The 23,701-nt window shown below is 43.0% G+C and overlaps 1 protein-coding gene across 1 annotated transcript; it reads left to right on the forward strand.

Moving 5' to 3' along the window:
• Positions 1-89: 89 nt before the first annotated feature.
• LOC126198568 (acetylcholinesterase 1-like) lies at positions 90-22,451 on the forward strand. The gene is made up of 3 exons (XM_049934999.1): positions 90-293; positions 8,880-9,226; positions 19,860-22,451. Exons 1-3 carry the CDS (start codon positions 108-110, stop codon positions 20,236-20,238), a joined length of 912 nt encoding a protein of 303 aa, XP_049790956.1. The 5' UTR covers positions 90-107; the 3' UTR covers positions 20,239-22,451.
• The last annotated feature ends 1,250 nt before the right edge of the window (positions 22,452-23,701 follow it).

A 23,701-nucleotide genomic window follows, 5' to 3' on the forward strand; every position in this document is an offset into this window, starting at 1 on the left:
CGCTAGAGGCGCTGACGGCGGCGGCGCAGGCCTCTGGGCGGCGCTGGCGGCCAGTGCTGGACGGGGAGCTCTTCAGCGCCGAGCCGCTGCGCGCGGTGCGCCGCTGGATGGGCGGTGGCGCGGGGGCGGCGGGGGCGGCGCTCATGGTGGGCGAGGCGGCGGGCGAGGGCGCGCTCTGCCTGCTGCGACACTTCCTGCTGGAACGCCGCCTCTGGCCCGCCATCGCCGCCGACAACCTCACCAGGAGGGACTTCGCCGACCTCGTCGCTGAGCACCTGTTAGACTTCGCCAACGTGAGTACTCTCTGCTCACAGGGTACGATTTAATCACTGCTATCACTCGATCTAAGAATCGCAAATGGTGGCTGTGTACTTGGAAGAGGCTCGGGTACACTGTAAGCTTTCGTATGGGTTACGTAACACCAGGTCTACAACTTTGCTTCCATCGTTTTGGAATAGATGGCAGTAGTGGCAAATGGTGGTGCAGGTGGTGGGTCGTAAGTGTCATACAGTAAGCGAAGAAATTTCTAAACGTAACGCCATCAAAATACACTCCTGGAAATTGAAATAAGAACACCGTGAATTCATTGTCCCAGGAAGGGGAAACTTTATTGACACATTCCTGGGGTCAGATACATCACATGATCACACTGACAGAACCACAGGCACATAGACACAGGCAACAGAGCATGCACAATGTCGGCACTAGTGCAGTGTATATCCACCTTTCGCAGCAATGCAGGCTGCTATTCTCCCATGGAGACGATCGTAGAGATGCTGGATGTAGTCCTGTGGAACGGCTTGCCATGCCATTTCCACCTGGCGCCTCAGTTGGACCAGCGTTCGTGCTGGACGTGCAGACCGCGTGAGACGACGCTTCATCCAGTCCCAAACATGCTCAATGGGGGACAGATCCGGAGATCTTGCTGGCCAGGGTAGTTGACTTACACCTTCTAGAGCACGTTGGGTGGCACGGGATACATGCGGACGTGCATTGTCCTGTTGGAACAGCAAGTTCCCTTGCCGGTCTAGGAATGGTAGAACGATGGGTTCGATGACGGTTTGGATGTACCGTGCACTATTCAGTGTCCCCTCGACGATCACCAGTGGTGTACGGCCAGTGTAGGAGATCGCTCCCCACACCATGATGCCGGGTGTTGGCCCTGTGTGCCTCGGTCGTATGCAGTCCTGATTGTGGCGCTCACCTGCACGGCGCCAAACACGCATACGACCATCATTGGCACCAAGGCAGAAGCGACTCTCATCGCTGAAGACGACACGTCTCCATTCGTCCCTCCATTCACGCCTGTCGCGACACCACTGGAGGCGGGCTGCACGATGTTGGGGCGTGAGCGGAAGACGGCCTAACGGTGTGCGGGACCGTAGCCCAGCTTCATGGAGACAGTTGCAAATGGTCCTCGCCGATACCCCAGGAGCAACAGTGTCCCTAATTTGTTGGGAAGTGGCGGTGCGGTCCCCTACGGCACTGCGTAGGATCCTACGGTCTTGGCGTGTATCCGTGCGTCGCTGCGGTCCGGTCCCAGGTCGACGGGCACGTGCACCTTCCGCCGACCACTGGCGACAACATCGATGTACTGTGGAGACCTCACGCCCCACGTGTTGGGCAATTCGGCGGTACGTCCACCCGGCCTCCCACATGCCCACTATACGCCCTCGCTCAAAGTCCGTCAACTGCACATACGGTTCACGTCCACGCTGTCGCGGCATGCTACCAGTGTTAAAGACTGCGATGGAGCTCCGTATGCCACGGCAAACTGGCTGACACTGACGGCGGCGGTGCACAAATGCTGCGCAGCTAGCGCCATTCGACGGCCAACACCGCGGTTCCTGGTGTGTCCGCTGTGCCGTGCGTGTGATCATTGCTTGTACAGCCCTCTCGCAGTGTCCGGAGCAAGTATGGTGGGTCTGACACACCGGTGTCAATGTGTTCTTTTTTCCATTTCCAGGAGTGTAGTTGAACAACACGAAATGAAAGCAGTAGTTGAGAAATGAGTGATATAGGGTTGTAGCCTATCACTGTTTTTTTTCCATCAATCTGTACATTGAGTTAATTGTGAAGGAATAAGAACCAATGAAACTGTACTACCGGCGGGGAACTTGAATTGATTGGATGTTACCTTGTAAGGAGGTCATGAGAAGAACATCGGCAAAAGTAAAACAAGCATAGTGGAAATTAATCAAGTGAAATCAGTGCTGAGAGAATTAATTAGGAAATGACAAACTAGAACCAGTAGATGAATCTTGCTATTTGGACAGAAAAATAACTAATGATGGCCGAAGTAGAGAGGATATACAAGGTGTGACAATAAAGTAATGAGATTGTTCTTTGCAAGGTGTGGCAACCCTATAGGCTTGTGTAGGCACAATATCTTTGACCTTGGTCTATAAGCTGCTTCTAGTCCAAGCGGCACATCGATGCAGCTGTTTATTCATGAGTTGTGCTGAAATAAGTTAACACGTGTTTGTGGCTCTTGTCACGCAAATGGAACCACATAATATTGCGCAATGGTATGCCATTTCTTTTTCGATTAAATTGGGTGAAAACGCGGCGACAACTAATGGTAAGCTTCAGAAGGCTTTTGGAGAGGAGGTTATGTCAAGAGCTCAAGTTCGCAATGGTGCTCAAAGGGATCACCCAGACCAAATAAAGCTTGCATGTCAAAGTCAAATGTGAAATGCATGCTTGTGTGCTTCTATGATTCCAAGGGAATTGTTCATAAAGAGTGGACACACAGTTAACCAATATTACTACAAAGTAATTTTAGAAGACTTCGTGAAAGAGTTATTCGTGTCTGTGCCAACATTGCTGATAGTTGGATTCTGCATCATGATAATACGCCATCCCATACTACTGTCAGTACAGCAATTTTTACCTCAAAACAAATTTCAGTACTACCACAGCCACCTGATTCGTCAGATATCACTCCATGTGACGTTTTCCTATTTCAAAGAGTCAAAACGGTGGTCCAGGGACACCATTTTCATAGAACCCAAGACGTCCAAAAAGCTGTGACGAGGGTCTTGGAGGATAGTACAGAAGATGAGTTCCAGAAATGTTACCATCAATGGCAGAAGCGCTGGAAAAAGTATGTGCAATTAGTAGGGAACTACTTTGAAGGAGACAACACTAAACTTGACTAAAATGGTAAGCAACATTAGGTTATTGTCGCACCTCGTAAAAAGCAGACTGACAATAGCCAGAAAAGCATTCCTGACAGTGGAAAATTTTTTAACATCAGATATAAATTTAAGTGTAAAAAAGAAGTATTTTTTTTTCAAAATATTTGTCTGGCATTTACATCTATGTGGAAGTAATACTTAGATGATACTTGAATCAGAGAAGAGCATAAATGTGTGAAATGTTGTGTTAAAGAGGGATGCTGTGGACTGAATGGATTGATAGATTAATTGACGAAGAGTTACTAACTCAGATAGGGAGAAAAGAAATTTATGGCACAACTGGAGTCAAAGAAAGAAGGTGTGATAGAACAAATCAGAGTGACCGAGGGATCCTCAGTTTGGCGGTAGATGGAAGTGTGGAGTGGGACAGGTAAAAATTGTGGTTGGAGAGCAAAACATGCATGTTGTCCAACACGGATGTGGAGAGAATAGAAAAGGCCTTTATTCAGCAGAGGATGATGTAATAATTATTAGTCTAATGAAATAGTGATAGAGATTAATTTTTAAAAATAATTTTCTCATGACTGAACCATTATTGATTGAAATGTGGTGTCTGTTCTGTCAGACATGTCTGGTGGTAAAGTTGAATGGCAGTACAGTTACGGTGTTATGAGGAACAGGACTTCAGTAACCTATGGGCACTGAAATAAAGCACTGAAAGCTCACGATCAACAATTTTGAGATTTTGGAATGTCTGCATACTCCTAACATCTATTGATCTTACTGAGAACCAGCTTTGTGTCTGTAGACATACACTGTGTACATGAACATTCATGAAAAGTCTCATCAATTTCTCAGGTATTCATTTCCATATGGGCACAAAGCATAATTTTGTTGCTCTGCTCCACTCTAAATTGTTATCTTGAGCTGACAACAAATTTAGTGTCTACATCATGCCCTTAGTAGTGGTACTTCATAATCAGTGGTCTATTTGCAGTTTTATCTGGGTCTCAAGCTATGAAATATGCTTAATGAAAGTTATTATAACAAGAACCATGCTGTGTTGAAATAGGTCATAATTCTATGTGTGGTTCATTAGTATCTATGCTGATTCTAGTGTCATGTTAATTACAATCTTTACAACTATCAGAAGATACTATGTCACTAGTCAGTGTATGGAAATTTTGTGAACTTCATAACATAAAATGTGTTCATTATTTTGTCGTAGAAAATATGGATGCTGAGACTTTGCTAAAAAAACAAGTCAGACCTATGAGACTGGTGGTTTTTGTGTAAAACTGATTTTCACAAATATCTATTTTTCTCAAAACTTTGTTTCTCTACCTTAGGCCCTTATAGTTCTCAGTGCCTCATATATTGAAATGTGGTGACCTGTTGAGTATGTCTGACAGAACAGACACCACATTTTAACATGCATATGTGAGTGAGGACAGCTCGTAGGTACCTGCAATGTGGAGGCACCGTATCTTCCGTACTCTTGCTACGAGCAGTGTGGCTGACAGAAGGTGGTGCTACTTGGGCATTATAGACTGAGAATTTGGTTTGGATGGGAAGCATGTCTTGAATGGTCAAAGCAACCATTCTAGAGAGTCCCGGTTCGGCACAAATTTTCAACATTCACCACTGATTTATTCCAGTGCCCCTAAGTGGCTGAAATTGTGTTTCTCATAATATTAAACTGTTAATAAATCCATTTGGTTTGTATGCCTCATGGAGGTTAATGCTGACCTAGAGGCTGTGGTTCCAGGTTAGTTATTTGACAGACATGGAGTGCCCTAAATTTCCTTTGTGAAGGTCTGATCACATTGGATTTCATGGAAAGGAACACTGTGTTGCTTTTGTTGTTGTTGTTATCTTCAGTCCAAAGACTGGTTTGATATAGCTCTCCATGCTAGTCTTTACTGTACAAGGCTCTTCATCTCTAAGTAACTACCACCACTTATGTCTATTTGAACTTGCTAACTTATATTCAAATGTTGGTATTCCTCCACAATTTTTACACCCAGCACTTCCTTCCATTACCAAACTGATAATTCCTTGATGCCTCAGTATGTGTCCTACCAACCGATCCCTTCTTTAAGTCAAGTTATGCCACAAATTTCGTTTCTTCTGAACCTGATACAGCATCTCCTAATTGGTTACTCAGTGTACGAACCTAATCTGCACCACTCTTCTGTAACACCAAATTTCAAAGAAATGTTATTGCGTTGGTGTCTCGACTGCTTATTGTCATGTTTCACTTCCATACAAGGCTACATTCTAGGCAAATACCTTTCAGAAAAGACTTCTTAATAATTAAATTCATCTTTTTCAGAAATTATCTTCATGCTATTGGCAGTCTGTATTTTATATCCTCTCTATTTTGGCCATCATTAGATGACATTTTCCTTCTGAAATACCAAAATTCATCTACTACTTTTTAGTGTCTCATTTCCTAATCTAATTCCTTCAGCATCTCCTGATTTAATTTGACTACATTCCATCACACTTGTTTTCCTTTTGTTCATGTTCATTTTATAACCTCTTTTCAAGAGACATCCATTCCATTCAACTGCTGTTACAAGCCCTTTGCTCCCCCTGACAGAATTACAATGACTTCAGCAGACTGCGAAGTTCTTATTTCTTCTCCCTTTTCAAGTGTCTCTGTGCTTTCCTTTAGCACTTGCTCAATGTGTTGATTGAGTAACACTAGAGACAGTCCTGTCTCACTACCTTCTCAACCATTGGTTCCCTTGCATGCCCTTTGACTCTTACAACTGCACTCTGATTAGCGCACAAGTTGTAAATAGCCTTTCGCTCCCTGTATTTTATCTATGCTACCTTCAGAATTTCGAAGAGTGTATGTCAATCAACACTGTCAAAAGATTTTTGCAAATCTACAAATACTCTAAACATGGGTTTTGCTTTCTTTGCCTTCTTCTAAGATAAGCCATAGAGTCAGTACTACCTCAAGTGGTCCTGAATTTCTATGAAACACAAATTGATCTTCCCCAAGGTCAGCTTCACAGTATTAAAATACTTATTCAAGACACAAAGGAATTAAAGATGTTAGCTGCCAGGTGGCATTGATTTATATCAATGGGGCAAGCTGAAAATTTGTGTCAGGCCAGGATTCGAACCCAGGTCTCCTGCTTACCAGGCAGATATGCTGACCACTACGCCGTATAGATACAGTGGTCATCGTAGCCACATGGACTACCCTGGCATGCCTGCTGTCAGATTGAAATTCTCAAATCAGATACTACTGTTGTAGTGCCCCTGCTCATTAGCCTCATTACCCATGGCATTGTGCTAATTACTGTAAGAGTTTGAGCTCGATGTGCATCCGCACTGAAAGGATCATTGGTCATCACCACCATTTCGATCCTGCAGCCACCGTGAATGAAGACACAAAGGAATTAAAGACAGTAGCTGCCAGTGGGCATTGATTTTCAGGATTATTCTAAGTGATGGACTCTTTTTCAAAACTTTGTATTTATTCAAATCCAAATCCAAAATGGACAACCTTTATACCATTGAAAAGAGGAAGTTTTGAAGTTTTTTTTTCATAATGTTTGATATCAATTTAATACATTTCTTAATTTGTAATTAATCGTTTTTAATAAATAGTTAATACTTATAAATAAGATAAATGCTATAAGTGTTAATGTGGCCACTGTTGGCTGCACAGCAAACATCAACATGATAGCCAAACTTGTCCCACACACACGAAAGCCTACCTGCTGTTACCGAGTGCACGGCAGCAGTGACCCTGTTCCGCAGATCGTTCAGAGTGGTTGGTAGAGGCGGCATGTAAACAGCTTCCTTGATGTAACCCCATAAGAAATAGTCAAAGGGTGTGAGATCAGTAGATCTCGGTGGCCAGTAGTGCAGAGCCAGGTCCTCGAGGCCCCTGTGACCGATCCAGCCCTGAGGAAGGGAGTCATTCAAAAAGCCTCATACGTCACAGTGCCAATGGGGCAGAGCTCCATCCTGTTGGAAAAGGAAGTCCTGGGAATCTTCCATAACATGTTGTTCCAACATATCCAGGTATGTGATTCCTGTTACAGTTCTTTTACAAAGAAAGATGATCCATAAGCCTTTGTACGGGATATGGCACAAAAAATGTTGATCTTCGGTGAGTCTCTTTCGTGTTGCAATGGTGAATGTGGATTTTCCAAGCCCCATATGCGATCATTATGTCTGTTGAATTTTCCACTACGGTGCAAAAAATTACATGCTGTAGATGCGTCATCCTCCGTCTTTGCCAGCACATATCCACAAAATGCAAGACACTTCTCTTTGTCATTGGGGTTGAGAGCCTTCACAAGTTGGTCGCTAGGACCTGTACAGCAAATGCCATCTGAGAACTTTCCATACAATTCATTGGCGTATTTCAAATTCTAAACTGGCTCTATTGGGAAACTTACTGGGACTGCACACCAAATTTTCTTGAAGCTGTCAGATATCATCCTCTGACACACGTGGTTGGCCTTTACTTTTCCCTGTGGACACACTCCCAGTCTGCTTAAACCAACGGCTAATGGTTTTGCAAGTTGGTGGTTGAATACTGAATTTGGTATGAAATGCCCACTGTACTGCAATTTGCGTCTCACTTTTCAGGAACTCAAAAATGCAGAAAACCTCGTGCTCCACAGTTGCCATCTCACTCATAACTGACAGTGAAACAGAATAATTGCCCTATTGCCATGCGAACTCTACCAGCCACTTCTGAAACCATCACTGCCCACCCACCACCACCCGCCAAAAACTTTGAAACTTCCTATTTTCATTGGTATAATGCTTGTTCATTTTGGATTTGTACTTGAATACATACTAATTGTTGAAAAAGGATCCACCATTTAGAATAACCCTGTATATCAGTGGGATAAAGTGTCATGAGGCTCAGGGGGACTACATCAGTAGTGTGTGTTATAAGTTGATAATTTGTGTCCGACAGGAAGCATGTTGGGGTAGTCAGTGCGGTTGTGGTGACCACTGTGTCTGGATGGTGTAGTGGTCAGCACATCTGCCTAGTAAGTAGGAGACACAGGTGTGAATCCTGATCCAGCACAAATTTTCAACTCGCCTCATTGATATAAATCAATGCCCACTGGCAACTAATGTCTTTAATTCATTTTCATCTTGATTCATACTGGCATGCTGGATAAAAATGGTGTCTGTTCTTTTAGACATCATGTTGAGTACCTTAATGATATCAATTCTTTTTGTTTTATATTTTCTTCAATTCATTAAATTGTAAATTTTATAGTAAAATTTAAAATTAAATAATCAATCTTTACTACTGCATTGTACAATTTAAACCAAAAATTCCTGTAAAATGTCTGGGTTAGTTGTCACTAAATTCCCAAAGTAGAGCCTGCGCCACATGTTCAGCCTATTGTAGATAGGGGAATGGCCAATTACTTAATACAGTTACTTTTAATTAAATGAAACAAAGAGTTTACTGTTACCAGTCACCGTTTTTATTATTTCCATGACGCATTTCAAAGGTTCTAACCTCCAACCTAAAATGTTTGCATTTACAGTTACTTTTTTCTGACATTTTGCATCATGGCTGGTACTTCATACCCTCACTTTCACCATTCAGTACTGTAAGCCAACATTCCGTCCGGTGCGAACACTACACACAGTGATGTTGCTTTTAAATCCATTCCAGTAATATCCAGCTGAGTAGGCCTATAATGAGTTGTTTTGACAAAGACGTTTCCTGCACAGATCCGTGACCAGTCGGTGGTAGATGCAGCAGTGCACGAGTACCGACCGTGGGGGCAGGCTGGGGGTGGCGGCTTCCGGGAGGCAGCACTGCGCTTCTGCGGGCTGCTGTACGGGCGAGGCCGTGCCGAGCAACTGTCTCGTGCGCTTGCCAAGCGTGGCGCCACCATCTGGCGCTTCGAGATGGCGGTGCGGCCTGCACGATCGCCCCATCCCACCTTCATGGGCGCCGTGCCTGGCGACGAGCTACCGGCGCTCTTCCCGGCCGATGGTGGCGATGACGAATCCGATGAGGAGCGCCACTTGGCCGACGAGATGCTGCGCATGTGGGCCAACTTCGTCAAGACCGGGTGAGAACACGAGACCAGCTTCACTCTGCACACTCCTCTAATGAGGGGGCCACACCTGCTCAACATGACCTATTTCCTCCAAATTTATGGTATATGCAGGACTTGATTAGAAATGAAAGTGACAGGAGTGGGAGTCCAGACGGCAAAGCATTTTCAAAAAATAGCATTTTTGGCACAGGTTGGCAGGGCATGAACCATTTCTCTTAGCATAGTTTCCAGGCATCAGTTGACACAACAGAAAGAGTGCAGAATGGTAACTGGAAGGTCGTAAGTTTGAATCTCTATGTGGAAACTTTTTTATGTTGAATTTTTATGTTACTAACACTGCAAATTAAATCGAAATAATACTCGAATATTTATAAAAAATTTCATAAGACATGAAAAGAAAAGGCAGAGCTTCATTTTGGACAGAGCATTCAAAAAAAAGCAGTGGATAAGTAAGTGATAAAATACGGGTATGTCATCACTACTTCACAAAATCAGGGAAACTTTCAACAATCTTATACAATTTTTTACTTTACTAATGTGCTGCCAAACTGTGCAATGAGAGAGAAGTTTCTATGAATATAAACAAAATCTGTTTTCCTATAGAAACTTTAAAGACTCCGACCGAGTGAGGTGGCGCAGTGGTTAGCACACTGGACTCGCATTCGGGAGGACGACGGTTCAATCCCGTCTCCGGCCATCCTCATTTAGGTTTTCCGTGATTTCCCTAAATCGCTTCAGGCAAATGCCGGGATGGTTCCTTTGAAAGGGCACGGCCAATTTCCTTCCCCATCCTTCCCTCCCCCAAGCTTGCGCTCCGTCTCTAATGACCTCGTTGTCGACGGGACGTTAAACACTAATCTCCTCCTCCTTTAAAGACTCCTGGTAATTGTGAAAATACGGTGTTTGTAATGTGTGCAAGATGCCAAGAAAATTACTACATCCTCTGATTTTTTTTGTGAAGAATATCACCCCAGCATAATTACGTGTAAAGTAATAAAAGTATGTAACTTTATGTATGAAGTTCTCATGTGTACCTTACAATCCCTTCCAGGAAATTTACTTGCAATCCCAAATATTCTGTTGCCTTTCCTTTTTGTGCCATTTATGAAAATACTAGTGAACCCAGCAATGCTTCACAATTGCTAGATATGTATGGCTATCGGATATGTGTCCTAACCTCCTCCTCTCTCTCCTCTATACCTCCCTTTGCCCATATCCTCCTCCTCCCCCTATCTCTATCCATTCCCTTCCTCCCACTCACTGTACGTCTCTTACCGCACACTCTATCTATCCATCTCCTCCTCTCTCATCTCTCTGTCCATAAACTCCGTCCCCTTCTTTAAACTTATTTCCTCCCAGCAACCAAGAAATTCTTATTCGATATGCCTCCAAATGATCTGTATGCTGTTCAAACAAATTTTGGGCTTGCAGCCAGTCGTCGTTCAATACCTCGCATGATATTTCAACTGGGCACCTGCCAGTCATCTTCAGGTGAGCCGTCGCAGACTGGCGAAAACGTCCTCCGTTCCGCAATATATAGCGTAGTGTAACTATTCTGCGCATGTGTCGAAAACTTGATAGTTGAACCACACTGGCCGCCGGCAGCGCCCTCGCTGGTGGAGTAGCGGAACTCGGTCGCCCTCTGCGTTGCTGTTTGCCACGGCCGTCAACGCACTCTGTTGTCTTCGATTTGAGCAAATCGTGGAGATGGTGGGATTCCATGCACTGTCCAGCTGCTAGCCGCTGTCACGGTTTAACAGATTTTCTGCCAGTCGTATTTCTATGGATTCTTTAATAATTGAGTCCCAGAAAGACGTTGCTGTGGACAAAATCATTGTTTTCTCATACTCCATTGAATGTCCAGTAGAAATACAATGTTCAGCAATTGCAGACTTGCTTGGTTGCAAAAGGCGGGTGTAACGTTGATGTTCAGTGCAGCGTTCTTTCACGGTGTGTGTGGTTTGACCTATGTAAGCCATACCACATTGGCAGGATATCTTGTAAATTCTGGCCTTTTGTAGTAACAGATTGTCCTTAACTGATCCCACAAGGTCCGCAATCTTCGATGGTGGGCGGAAAACCCCTTTTACCTGAAATTTTCGGAGGCTTCTTGCTATTTTAAACGAAGTGTTGCCAACAAAAGGAAGAAAAGCGAAAGATTGTTCCGGCATGTTCTCCTCTTTATTCACTTCCTGCTTCTTAGTTTTAAATGTTAGTGCCCTGTTAATCTGCTGGATGGAATACCCATTTTCGCTGAATACTGTCTTTAGATGGGCGAGTTCTTGAGGTAAGCTATCTAGATCTGAGACAGTATGAGCTGTGTGAACAAGTGTTTTAAGCAAACTCATGGTTTGCGATGGGTGATGGCAACTCGATGCTTGCAGGTACAAATCAGAATGAGTGGGTTTCCGGTAAACTGAATGCCCTAGAGAACCACCATTCTTCCTTCGAACCACGACATCCAAGAAAGGCAAACAACCATCTTTCTCTATTTCCATGGTGAACAGGATGTCGCTCTGTATACTCTTCGTCAGTCTCATTGACTCGACATTCATGTAGCTGGCTTGCACTGCTTGTATGCTCATCAATATTTCGATGTCTCACTGATGGCATTTTTTCCCAAAGAAATAAACCACAAATTGAAATTAATTAAATATATTGCAACACACCAAATACCATGAACTGACATCAATACAATCTTTGCAACACACCAGAGATCACCACCAATAATACACTGAAATATTGCTTTCAATTGTATTCTTTTCACAAAAATCAAGACTCAATGCAGAATTTGCCACTGTTATGAAAACATGTGACAGCAGAACTGTCAAATTGGCTATCATATTTCTTTCACTGAGATTTTCATACCAGAAGACCATCTAAATCTCTGACTTTTTCAGTGGATTTTCAAAAAATTTTCTTTCATATGAACCTTGTCCTGACAATTACAAAAAAAAAAAAAGGTCCAAATTGTCCAAGCCATTCTCCAGTGGTAAACTTTCATACTTGGGGCAACTGATGTTTATTTATATAGATTAACAAACAATTTATTGTGCTTTATTTCACTTTATTTGCAGTGTACCATAAAAACTGAAAGAAACCTTCTGCATAGGGACTTGACCCAACAATCTTTGGATTACCATCACAAACACTTTCCACTGCTGCCAGGTACCTATGGTAATATAAATCCAACTTGTGCCAAAAATGCAATTTTTTTCTAAATGCTTGGCCATCTGAATCTCTCACTTTCATTTCTGGCCAAGCTCTGTGTGTACCATTAATTTGGAAAAATGGAAGAACAGTGGGTACAGTCCCTTTGTAGGGCACTTGGCATGTTGTCTGATGGGGCTACCTGAATTGGTACAAACTGAAGGTACTCAACCAGCACTTACAGCTTTCCCTCACTGCTAACCTAACCTGGCATTGTTAGCAGACAGTACCAAGTTTAACATGTCATCTGCATTTTTATACAAAAGCAGACATAAAATTGTAGCAGATGTAAAACTGTGCCCTTCACAAAACCAAAAAAAAGTGGTATCCTGTGACCGATAATATCAGTGTGTTCTGTGTTTGGGAATATCAGTCAAGTCACCACACGCTCTCTTGTGACTGGTTGATTCTGGTTGTATCATCAGCCACCTTGCTAAGTGTCCTCTTGAAGTACACAATTAGTAGAACATAATGAGAACTACTTTGTTTACTTTGTGCCATATAACTGAGTCCTCATCCCAGATTCTCAAATCCACAACTCCTTTGGACATACTGCATGTGCCGAGATCTACTTTCTTTACTTTCTGACATATAACTGAACCCCCATCCACAGATTCTCAAATCCACAACTCCTGTGGATATACTACATGATTCAGGTTGAATAAGATTTTATGTGGGTGCAAGGAGTGAAGGAAATGAGCTCTCATACCAAAGCACAACACAGAAAACCACAGGGAGAGTGGCGTTAAGAGGGGAACAAGCTGCACTCTCACCACATCATGTTCACGGTAGCTGCACTATCACCACACAATGTTCACACAGTACAAATGTTTACTGGTTTGGCATGGCACAACACAAGAATAACTTCATAATGGCTACAGAGCACACAGGTGCTGTATTGTTAGATGACCAATGTTTAAATAGGCTGGACACAGAACACCTGTGGGCTGATGTCAGCTGACTTCTACCATTTCCAGCTGACACAGAACTAGGGATGTCTCATTCAGGATGTTGAGAAGAAATTGTGTATGCTGCAGTCAAAGTATGGTTCTCATTGGTGTTGCCACCACACTATTACTGAGTCTCACTGTGCCATCTCAAGTGGTACTCTACTTCAGCTGTCAAACCAAGCACCTGTAGGCCTGTCACTCCCCTCTGCTGACTTTCAACTGAGACAGTTATTTTCAAATGCAGTGGAGTATCTTGTACAGAATGATCTCCTCCATGCCAATCAGAATGGATTCTGAAAACATTGAACATGTGAAACCCAACTCTCACTTTTCTCACATGACGTCCTGAAAGCCACAGCAGGGAGTTGCAGTATTTGATTTCCGAAAAACATTTGACTCAGTACCACACATACACTTATTATCAAAAGTATTGTTGTATGGGTCATCAAGTGAAATTTGTCACTAGATTGTCAATTTATGGGTAGGAAAGATGCAACATGTTACCTTTGATGGAGAGGTGTTGATAGATATAGGTGTTGGGACTGTGGCTGTTCATGTTGTATGTTAATGACTTTCTGTACAATGTAAATAGTAACTTTAATCTTGTCACAGGTGGGCAGTTATCTGTAATGAAGTTCTGTCTGCAAGAGGCTACAAAAAACATTCAGTTGTTTCTTGATAACATTTCAAAGTGGTGCAAAGACTTTAAATGTTTAGAAGTGTAAAATTACGCACTTCCCAAAATGGAAAAAAAAAAATGTTAGCCTATCCAGAATGATATTTTCACTCTGCAGTGGAGTGTGTGGTGATATGAAACTTTCTGGCATATTAAAACTGTGTGCTGGACTGAGACTCGAACTAGGGACCTTTGCCTTTCACAGGCAAATGCTCTACCAACTGAGCTACCCAAACACGACTCACAACCCATCCTCACAGCTTCAATTCTGCCAATACCTCGTCTCTTACCTTCCAAACTTCACGGAAGCACTTGCCAGCGAAAGGCAAAGATCCCAAATTCGAGTCTCAGTCCAGCACACAGTTTTAATCTGCCAGGAAGTTTCATATTTGCCTATGACTACTGTCGGGGAATGAAGACTCCTACGCCATCTGTTGGTGTTCTGTTAAGTCTGTACATTGTGCTGCCCTCTGCAGCGGATATATTTCGAGCAACTGTAAAATGGACGTGTGAGAATAAAGGTGTGTGTGAGCAGAAGTTTTACTGTGTCCTTGAATTCACTAGTGTGTAGCAACATTTTGTGGTGCCGAAACCCGGGAGAACATGAAGAGATAGAGTGCTACTACACATTAAAGAGGACTCGACGCTGGCGGAGAAGGTTTTGAGCGACTTCAATCTCAAAATCCGGTCACGTCACGCCACGTTCAGCTCACACAGATAAGTTGCGGCATTGCTCTGAAACTGTAGCAAAGGACACTGCGGGGCGATTGATTTGTATGTGATGTTACTTGGTGCATGTTTGTTGGTGGCAGAGCAATAGAGGGCAGTTGGCGTATTATTTGCAAGGCACAAAGGGGACTTGCTAAAGTATTGGTAGACTGCAGCGCCATCTGTTAGCAACAGCGACCACTACTAAAGGTCGCGGAAGTTGAAAACTGCACGGTCGCGCCATCTGTTGAGAACTACAAACACCACTAGGGGGCTGCTAACGGTTCACACTCCTGGACAGCGCCATCCCTTAGCGATAGCATCCAACTGACGGGGTGTCTTGACCTTGAACGCACTCTCGCGACAGAAAGCAAAACCACCAACTCACCATGGCAGAAGCAGTAGCTACGAACTTGGGGAGGCTGCGCCGGAAGCGGACGACCTTGCGATCGAATGCGACGCGTTTCGTCAGCCAAATAAACGCCTTCGATGGTTCTACAGCTGCAGAAGAAGTAGAACACTTCCAGGAACGCCTACAAGAAACATTAGAAGAGTTGACCCGACTCAACGATACAATACAGGACTTGCTGGATGACTCTGAATACGAAGCCGACACGGAAGCTTGTGAGGAATATACTGATAAATGCAAACGCGCCCTCCGAAAGGCGAAAGGCCTTCTAGGAGGACCGCGCTCAGGAGACAGAAACGTGACGTCAGCGGCTCAACAACACGCCTGTATGGACATAAAATTGCCTACTACCAAACTGCACGCATTCTCAGGGAATATAGAAGCTTGGCCTCGATTTTGGGAGCAATTCACAGCTTCCATAGACGAGAATCCGATGGTGTCAACAATGAACAAGCATGTATTCCTCCGTGGTTACCTTGATGGGGAACCTAAGGACTTGGTCGATGGCATTGCTGTTACAGCTGATACATATGAGCAGACTAAGCAAATTTTGAAATCCAAATATGGGGATAGGAACAGAATTATCCAAAGTCACCTGGATTTCTTGGAGAATCTTAACACTTCGACTTCAGGCAGTCCAGAGGCTCTCAATTCGACCTACATTGAGTGCCATAAGCGCATCCACGCACTACGAGCACTAGGAGAAAATGTGGACTCTTATGGGAGAGTGCTTGCACCCAAACTTCTTCGAGCCTTTCCTGAAGAAATCTGCAAAAATTGGCTTGTTCATGCGCGAAGGCAAAAGACTGAAGAAGGGAACCTCACCCACCTTATGGCGTTCTTAAATGAAGAGGTGGAAGGAGCTATCAACACACGCAAAATTCGTGGAGAAACTGTACCACACGAAAATTACGTACCAACAGCATCTGCCTTCCATGTAAAGGTTAAAACGAAGAGGGACAAGAAGAAACAACAGAATTCAGAGCCCTTCTGTGTGTATTGCGGCGAAAGAGGGCACTGGGGCCAAGACTGCCAAAAGATTGCAAGCTTGCAGGCAAGAATCGACGCCCTCAAGACGATGAACCGTTGCTTTCTATGCCTGAGACGTGGCCACAACAGAAATCAGTGTTTCAAACTGGGAAAGGCGTCCTGTGCGAAATGTAAGGGGGAGCATCACATTTCTATCTGCAGTAGCCATATCACAACAGTAAATAAAATTGAAACTATGACTTCTAACTTCACATACCTGCAGACTGCTCGTGTGAGTATCACAGGACCCACTGGTAAGAGCAAACAGACACGTGCCATCCTGGACACAGGGAGTCAATCGAGTTTCATTCACCATTCACTGATCGAATCTCTCCAACTAAGTGTCATTGGAAGCACTACTCTCGAGATAACTACTTTCGAATCCAGTTACAGTTCATCACTGTCAAGGAAGAAGGTGCAGTTTAATATGATGGGATGCTCCACTAATTCCCACATATCAGTAACAGCCTTTGAAACCACAAATAATTTTTCACAGCAACCAACAGTGCCACAAGATGTAGGAGATATGGTCTTGAGGGGTGGTACACCACTCGCAGATCCTAAAGGAGACACTGAAGATCTACCTATTGAGATCCTGATTGGAGCTGATTATTACTGGAGAATCGTGACTTTGGAACAACCAATCAAGGTATCACCATCATTGGTTCTTCTCCCAACAATCTTTGGATATGTTCTCAGTGGAAACAGATCTAGCACCACCGTCAACAGAGCAACTGTCAACTTTATTCAGGGCAGCTGCAGTGATATATCTGATGAGTCAGTGCGCCGATTTTGGGACCTGGAGACAATCGGGATAACAGGACATCAAGAGCGAGCACTAAAACCCATGGACCACCCTATTTATCAGGAATTCCGAGAATCATACTGTGTGGAATACGGTCGCAGAGTTGTATCTCTGCCTCGAAAGAAGGATATGCCTCTCTCCTGCAACCGCACAACTGCTGAAGCGCGTCTTCGCGCCTTACGACAAGCTGTTCGGAGAGTTCTTCACTCTTGCCTACCGTGCAAGATAATACACAGTCGCCGGTATGAAGAGATGGAGGCCCCACTACCACTGGACAGAGTTCAGCCTTTAAGACCATTTGCAGTAACAGGCATCGATTTTGCCGGACCATTATATGTCAAATCTGGACATCAAACAAAAAAGTCCTACATGGTCCTATTCACATGTGCAACAACACGGGCCATTCATATTGAACTTGCAACTGACATGTCCACTGACAGATTTTTGTTGGCCATGCAACGCTTTGCAGGACGTAGGAGCCTACCAGTCACTGTCTACTCAGACAATGCTACAACATTCCATGCAGGCAACTCAGAACTGGCAGAGCTTTTCAAAACCATGCAGCATACTGACGTACAGCTCTACTGTGCGCACCATGGAATCACTTGGAAATTCATACCACCACGTGCAGCTTGGTGGGGAGGCTGGTGGGAACACATGATAGGCTCAGTCAAGCGCTGCGTGAGGAAAGTTCTTGGTCGCACCCAGGTGGATGAAGAGAGCTTAAACACCGCCTTGATCAGCATAGAAGCCGCAATAAACTCACGACCCATCACTCAAGGAGAGAGTGACACTGCATTGACGCCAGCTCACTTTCTAAATGGTGGGAAATTAGTAACAATTCCATGTGGGCCAGAGCCAGCAACTAGAAAGGACCCTGCCAAGGAGTTCCGACTCAGACAAAAGGTCAATGACGACATCTGGCGCAGGTGGAAGACAGAATACCTCCTGCTGTTAAGACAATATCATGAGGTGAAGGGATACCCTTCGCAGATGTCGTCATTGACCTTTTGTCTGAGTCGGAACTCCTTGGCAGGGTCCTTTCTAGTTGCTGGCTCTGGCCCACATGGAATTGTTACTAATTTCCCACCATTTAGAAAGTGAGCTGGCGTCAATGCAGTGTCGCTCTCTCCTTGAGTGAGAGGTTGTTCTGCTCCAAGAAGACAGCAAACCACGGCACTTGTGGAAGAGGGCTGTGGTAGAAGAAGTGCGGCATGGCAGAGACAGTAAAATACGGTGCATCATCCTTCGCCAGCCAGATGGTATGAAGATCTGTCGACCGGTCCAGCTGGTCATCCCCCTCGAGATGGACCAGGGTGGGGAGGATGTCGGGGAATGAAGACTCCTACGCCATCTGTTGGTGTTCTGTTAAGTCTGTACATTGTGCTGCCCTCTGCAGCGGATATATTTCGAGCAACTGTAAAATGGACGTGTGAGAATAAAGGTGTGTGTGAGTAGTAGTTTTACTGTGTCCTTGAATTCACTAGTGTGTAGCAACAACTACAATATCAATGAGTCACAATTGTAATCATTAAACTCCTACAAATACCTGAGCATAAAAATTTGTAACGACATGAAAGAGAATGATAATGTGGGCTCAGTCACAGTGAAGCATGTGGAAGTCTTTGGTTCATTGCCAGAATACTAGGGAAATATAATGTGCCATAAAATGGAATAAATGTAATGGCCAGTACCTCCTGGGGTTCCTCTTCTGTTTCTGTCAGTTTTACAGTGGGTGATGCTACTCCTTGTAGCCTCAGCAGGATGCAGCCATGGCATTTATTCCATTTTGTGATGCATTATCCAGAAGGATAGAATGAATTCTCCAGAAATATGAACTCAATATAGTCTTCTGCCCAACAGCTAAAATAGGGGCACAGATTGGTAGTGTCAAACATGACCTAGACTACAGGAATCCAGGGTCTATCAGATGCCCCGCCAGTGTGGCAAGACGTGTAGATTAGACAGTATGTACTGTTGAATATTGTTGCTGAGGACACCAACTGCACATCAGGTTTTAGCAGCCTAACAAGTCAACAGTTACTGAACATTGCCTACTGGATTTACAAGGAATGTATTATGACCATACTAAGGTTCTGACACAGATGTTTAACTTCAGGGACTGTGCCTTTAAAGAATCTGTTGAGATTAGAGTAAGGGAACCACTGATCAATCATGGTAGTGGCTACATTGTTAGTAATGCCTTTGAACCTGTACTTAGTCCTATTAAGAAGAGGAAGGAAATATTCCATCCTCTTAACCTACATGAACTAAATCTCGGGGCAAGTGGAGCAACATCAGAGGTAACACAAGCACTTGTCCCAAGGTGCAAATCGAGGACAGAACAAAGCATCAGCAGGGAGGAGGAGGGAAGGGGAAGGGGATGGGGGTGGAGGGGATATGCTGGGTATGTACAGCCAACATAGCAACAGCCTGGAAGGAGGGGCCGAGAGATAAGTGCTGTGCCAACCCCTAAGCAGTCAGCTTATCAGAATACTTATTGATGGCAATGTCGTCACTTGCCAAAACATTGTGCCCATAAGACGCCAACATCTGACTGTTCACGTGTATTATTTTGTCACTTTTCACACGGATTCCATATCATGGTGCCATTTAATAATATTCCAGACACAAACCATTACATGATGCAAGAAAAGTGATAAGTGATGCAACAAATTCTACAATTAGTCAGAGCTAAATGTTTGGATTTTCGGCTGGCCACTGAGCCACACATAAATAGTATAATGAACTACATTCCTTAGAATGATAATTTTTATGTATAAATTACAAATAACTTCACTGATTAATTAAACAGTGTGGTGAATTCAATTAATTAATAAATGCTTTGTATTTTTCAGGAATCCAAATCTAGATGAAGATAATTCAACCACCACACAAATTTGGCCACCATTTGTTGACAGCTCAAGACAAATGTACGTATTCACACTGAATGGTTCACGAACAAAGAACACTGAATTCTTGTCACGAGATGCTGACTTCTGGGGGACAGTCGTTCCAAGTCTGTTACGGGCCTCTCTCAAAAAAGGGTGCAGCTGTGGAAGAAAGAAGAACCAGCCGAGAATGAGTATTTGCGCAACAGCTCGCTGTCCTGCCATAAGTGTCCTCATTGCCTTCACCGTCATCTTTGGGGTAGCTCTAGTCATGATTAGCTACTTTTTCCTCCAGTACATAAGGAAATCAAAGGGACTGCTTGCCAATGAACACATGCCACAGTAGTGAGAAGTCTGCCAGATAGCCCTTCTCTCTGTGTGATTTCCAGTCTGTTGCATCCAACCTCAGAGATATTGTAAGATCTGACCAATTTCATGAGAATGTTATGTCTGCAGTAGTGTGAAGAAGATTGAGACAGTGTTAGTCTGAAATATGCTACCTACATGATGGATGACTAATGCATTGGTTATATTATTATGATTGACATAATAACTATTACTACAAGATGAATGTTTTGTGGATAAAATGTGAGTAACAAAGTGAGCTAGTGCTGCTGAAAATAAATTGTACACCATAATAAAGGCAGAAGGCAACTGCCTCTTCCATTCATTTTGTAAATGTCTCAAAATAAAATTTAATAATGAATCTTAACAGTATTTGAAGAACAAATAAAAACAAACACCATTTGAACAGGCCCTGAAGGCCCAACAGTATCAACCAGCCGCCATGTCATCCTCAGACCTGAGGTGTCAACAGGTGCAGATACAGGTGGGCATGTGGTCAGCACACCGCTCTCCCGGCCGTTGTCAGTTTTCGTGACCAGTGCCACTACTTCTCAGTCGTGTAGTTCCTCAGTTGGCCTCACAAGGTCTGAGTGCAGCCAGCTTGCCAGCAGCACTCAGCAGACCTAGACAGTGACCATCCAAGTGCTAGACAAGCAAGACAGTGCTTAACTTCTATGATCCGATGGGAACCAGTGTTACCACTGTGGCAAGGGCATCGGCATACTATTTGAAGAAGCATAATGGAATATGAAATACTGGAGCACAGTAAACAGACATGTGGAGGGAGAAAAGGAAGGAAAGAAGAAAAGAAAAATCCTTTTGGAATGAATGGCTACTGACAACTGTACACTAGCGATGTAAAACTTACTGTTTGTGAGCATGCTGCATAAAGTAACAAGGATTTGGATAATTTTTCCACCACTTGTTTCACCTACATCTCAATCTAGAGCTGCTTGCCTATCAGTTTAACATAACCATTTCTGCCTCCACTGCCCCCCTCCCACCCTCTGCCAGTATCAGACTCTGTACTGTTTTTCACTTGTTTCTTTGCTTTTCTCTAGTTTTCAATTACATTTCTTTAGTGTATTTTCTTTGAATTTGGCTCTCACCTTTGCCCTGCTGACATCTAGTACCTTGACTGCATGTGACACGTTAAAACTGTGTGGTGAAGCAGGATCTGAGCATGTCTCATGAACCAGCTGAAAGCCTCAACTTGCCACAGACTTCTCTCCCTTCCTTTTAAATTCTGCTGAGTATCTCCCACTCTCCTGTGAGACTAGTAGCTATGAGGGTAAGGATATACTGGCGATATTATTCACAGCATTGTGGTTGACACAAAGAATTAATTCTCTTGGTCCAATCTTCATAATTATTAAACAGACTTTTCGCGAGTCCTAAACAGTGTTGACTGACAAATGCTATAACAGATTTCTAAAATATGGCACAAGTTGCAGAAATCAAAGGAGGTTATAAAATAGCCCTTTTATGAAAATTTTATGCTCAGAAGTGGATAGCAACTGAAGTTACAGAACATGGCAGTGTTCATTGGGGTCAGAAAAGTGCTGTGCATGAGGTGTCGAACTTGGTTTTCTGCCATTACCGTGTGAGTCTCTGTTTGAAAATCTGTTACGACAATTACTAGCATCAATTGAAAAAGCTTTGTGGAACACAGTCATGATACATTGTTGAAAATGTGAAACACAGTCTGTTTGCCCACTGACTATTACAATACTTAGAAATGAAGCATACTTTTAAAACCTTGTACTTTTACATGGATTTTTGAAACATACATCATTTAAACATGGGCTGTGATAGTCTATTATGTTTTCATTGTAATACTGTTTCATTATGTTTTCATTGTAATACTGTTATTTGTAGCCTTTAGTGCTGAGACTTATTTCAAATTCAAGCAGTTTACACACTTTGGGTAGAAATGGAAAATCAATAATATTGCAAACATTAAAGAAATGTAAAATTCACAAAACTTGGTGTATTGAAATCCATACATAATTTATATGAGTGTGCCATTTCTTTCTGAAGAAGGCATAAAATATTTTGCATGATCATTTCACAGTGGCTGTGAGGAATCACAAAAACAATTTGTGGGATATCATTAATTTGATATATTAAAAGTACCTGAAGGCACAGCGTGCATTTTTATATTTATGTTACTGTATGTATGTTCATATTGTACAGCATTTGTTATGAAATAAACATGGCTTCATACTTAATGCTATATTTTAATGTTGATGACCGAACATGTTCCTCAAAAGTAAAGTAAAAAGTTCAGATAAGAGTTAAGAATAATTATGAGAGGCAGTCTTGAAGTTTTAATTATAAATTAAAAAAATAACATTATAAACTAATTTTTTTGTTTGTAGGTACTCATCTGCCATCCACGTACATTTTGAAATGCCCATACCATAGTACCATAGCATCCCACTAGAACTGTCAAAACAAAAGGTGCAACCCACTGATAAAGTGGAGATGTGCTGCAACATTTCATTTTATGACCATTTCAAGGCAAAAGAAATGTCCAATTGCTGGAGATTTACAGTTGCTGTAGCATAAGATAATTTAACCCTAGAAGTTATCCATCACTTATCCTTGCTTCTGTTCAATATTACCACCTTTTTTTAAAAATTTTTTTTTATTTAAAAGGAAGAATGAGACTCATTACACTGTAGAAATATGTTTAAGATAGTGTTAAACATTTTATAAGTGCAATCTGCTTTTTACATTTCTTTCCAGTGTTCCTCATAATTTTTTTTCTAAAACTGTGTGATTAAGCCATTGTTTATGATTCTGTGATACAATACTTTTCTTCTATGAACTGTTCCTAACTGCTTGGTATGCAGCATATTTATTTTAACTGAATACATTGAAATATCTTAAACTAAACAGTGGCTCAGAAAAAGTTATAATTTTAGTTTGTTCATATAAGAGGGGGACATCCAGCGATACCACACTCGACCCACTACCTCACCCCGTGCATGGGTGGAGGGAGCAAATTTGAAATCATCAGTGGGAACCTCCATTTTTTACTGCAGAGTATGATTTTACAGCAAAATCTACGTAAGTTTTGTTTGAAGCATTTTCTTTGTTATGCCACAGATGGCACTGTAATCGGAGGAATAGTAATGGGTACACAATAGTCATTTATGATGTGCTACTCAATGGTCATCAAATATCCAATGGCAAGGGAGGCCCCACCTCCATGCTGTGAGGATACGACAGGCCAGTATTTCACAACTTCTAATTGGAAATCCCATTTGCAATGTTGTATAGCTCTGACATATCGAACAGGGGACAACTCGTGCGCCACCATGGCTGTGTAATGACCTACGACATATCATAACAGGCAGTACACTGCAACCAGAGCTCACATAACATGTAGACATAGAACAGATAGTAGCCTGACACATTACAATACTTGCACAGCGTTTATTGCCTGCTCACCTACC

The sequence above is a fragment of the Schistocerca nitens genome, chromosome 8, assembly GCF_023898315.1.
Source record: "Schistocerca nitens isolate TAMUIC-IGC-003100 chromosome 8, iqSchNite1.1, whole genome shotgun sequence".
Lineage (NCBI taxonomy): Eukaryota > Metazoa > Arthropoda > Insecta > Orthoptera > Acrididae > Schistocerca > Schistocerca nitens.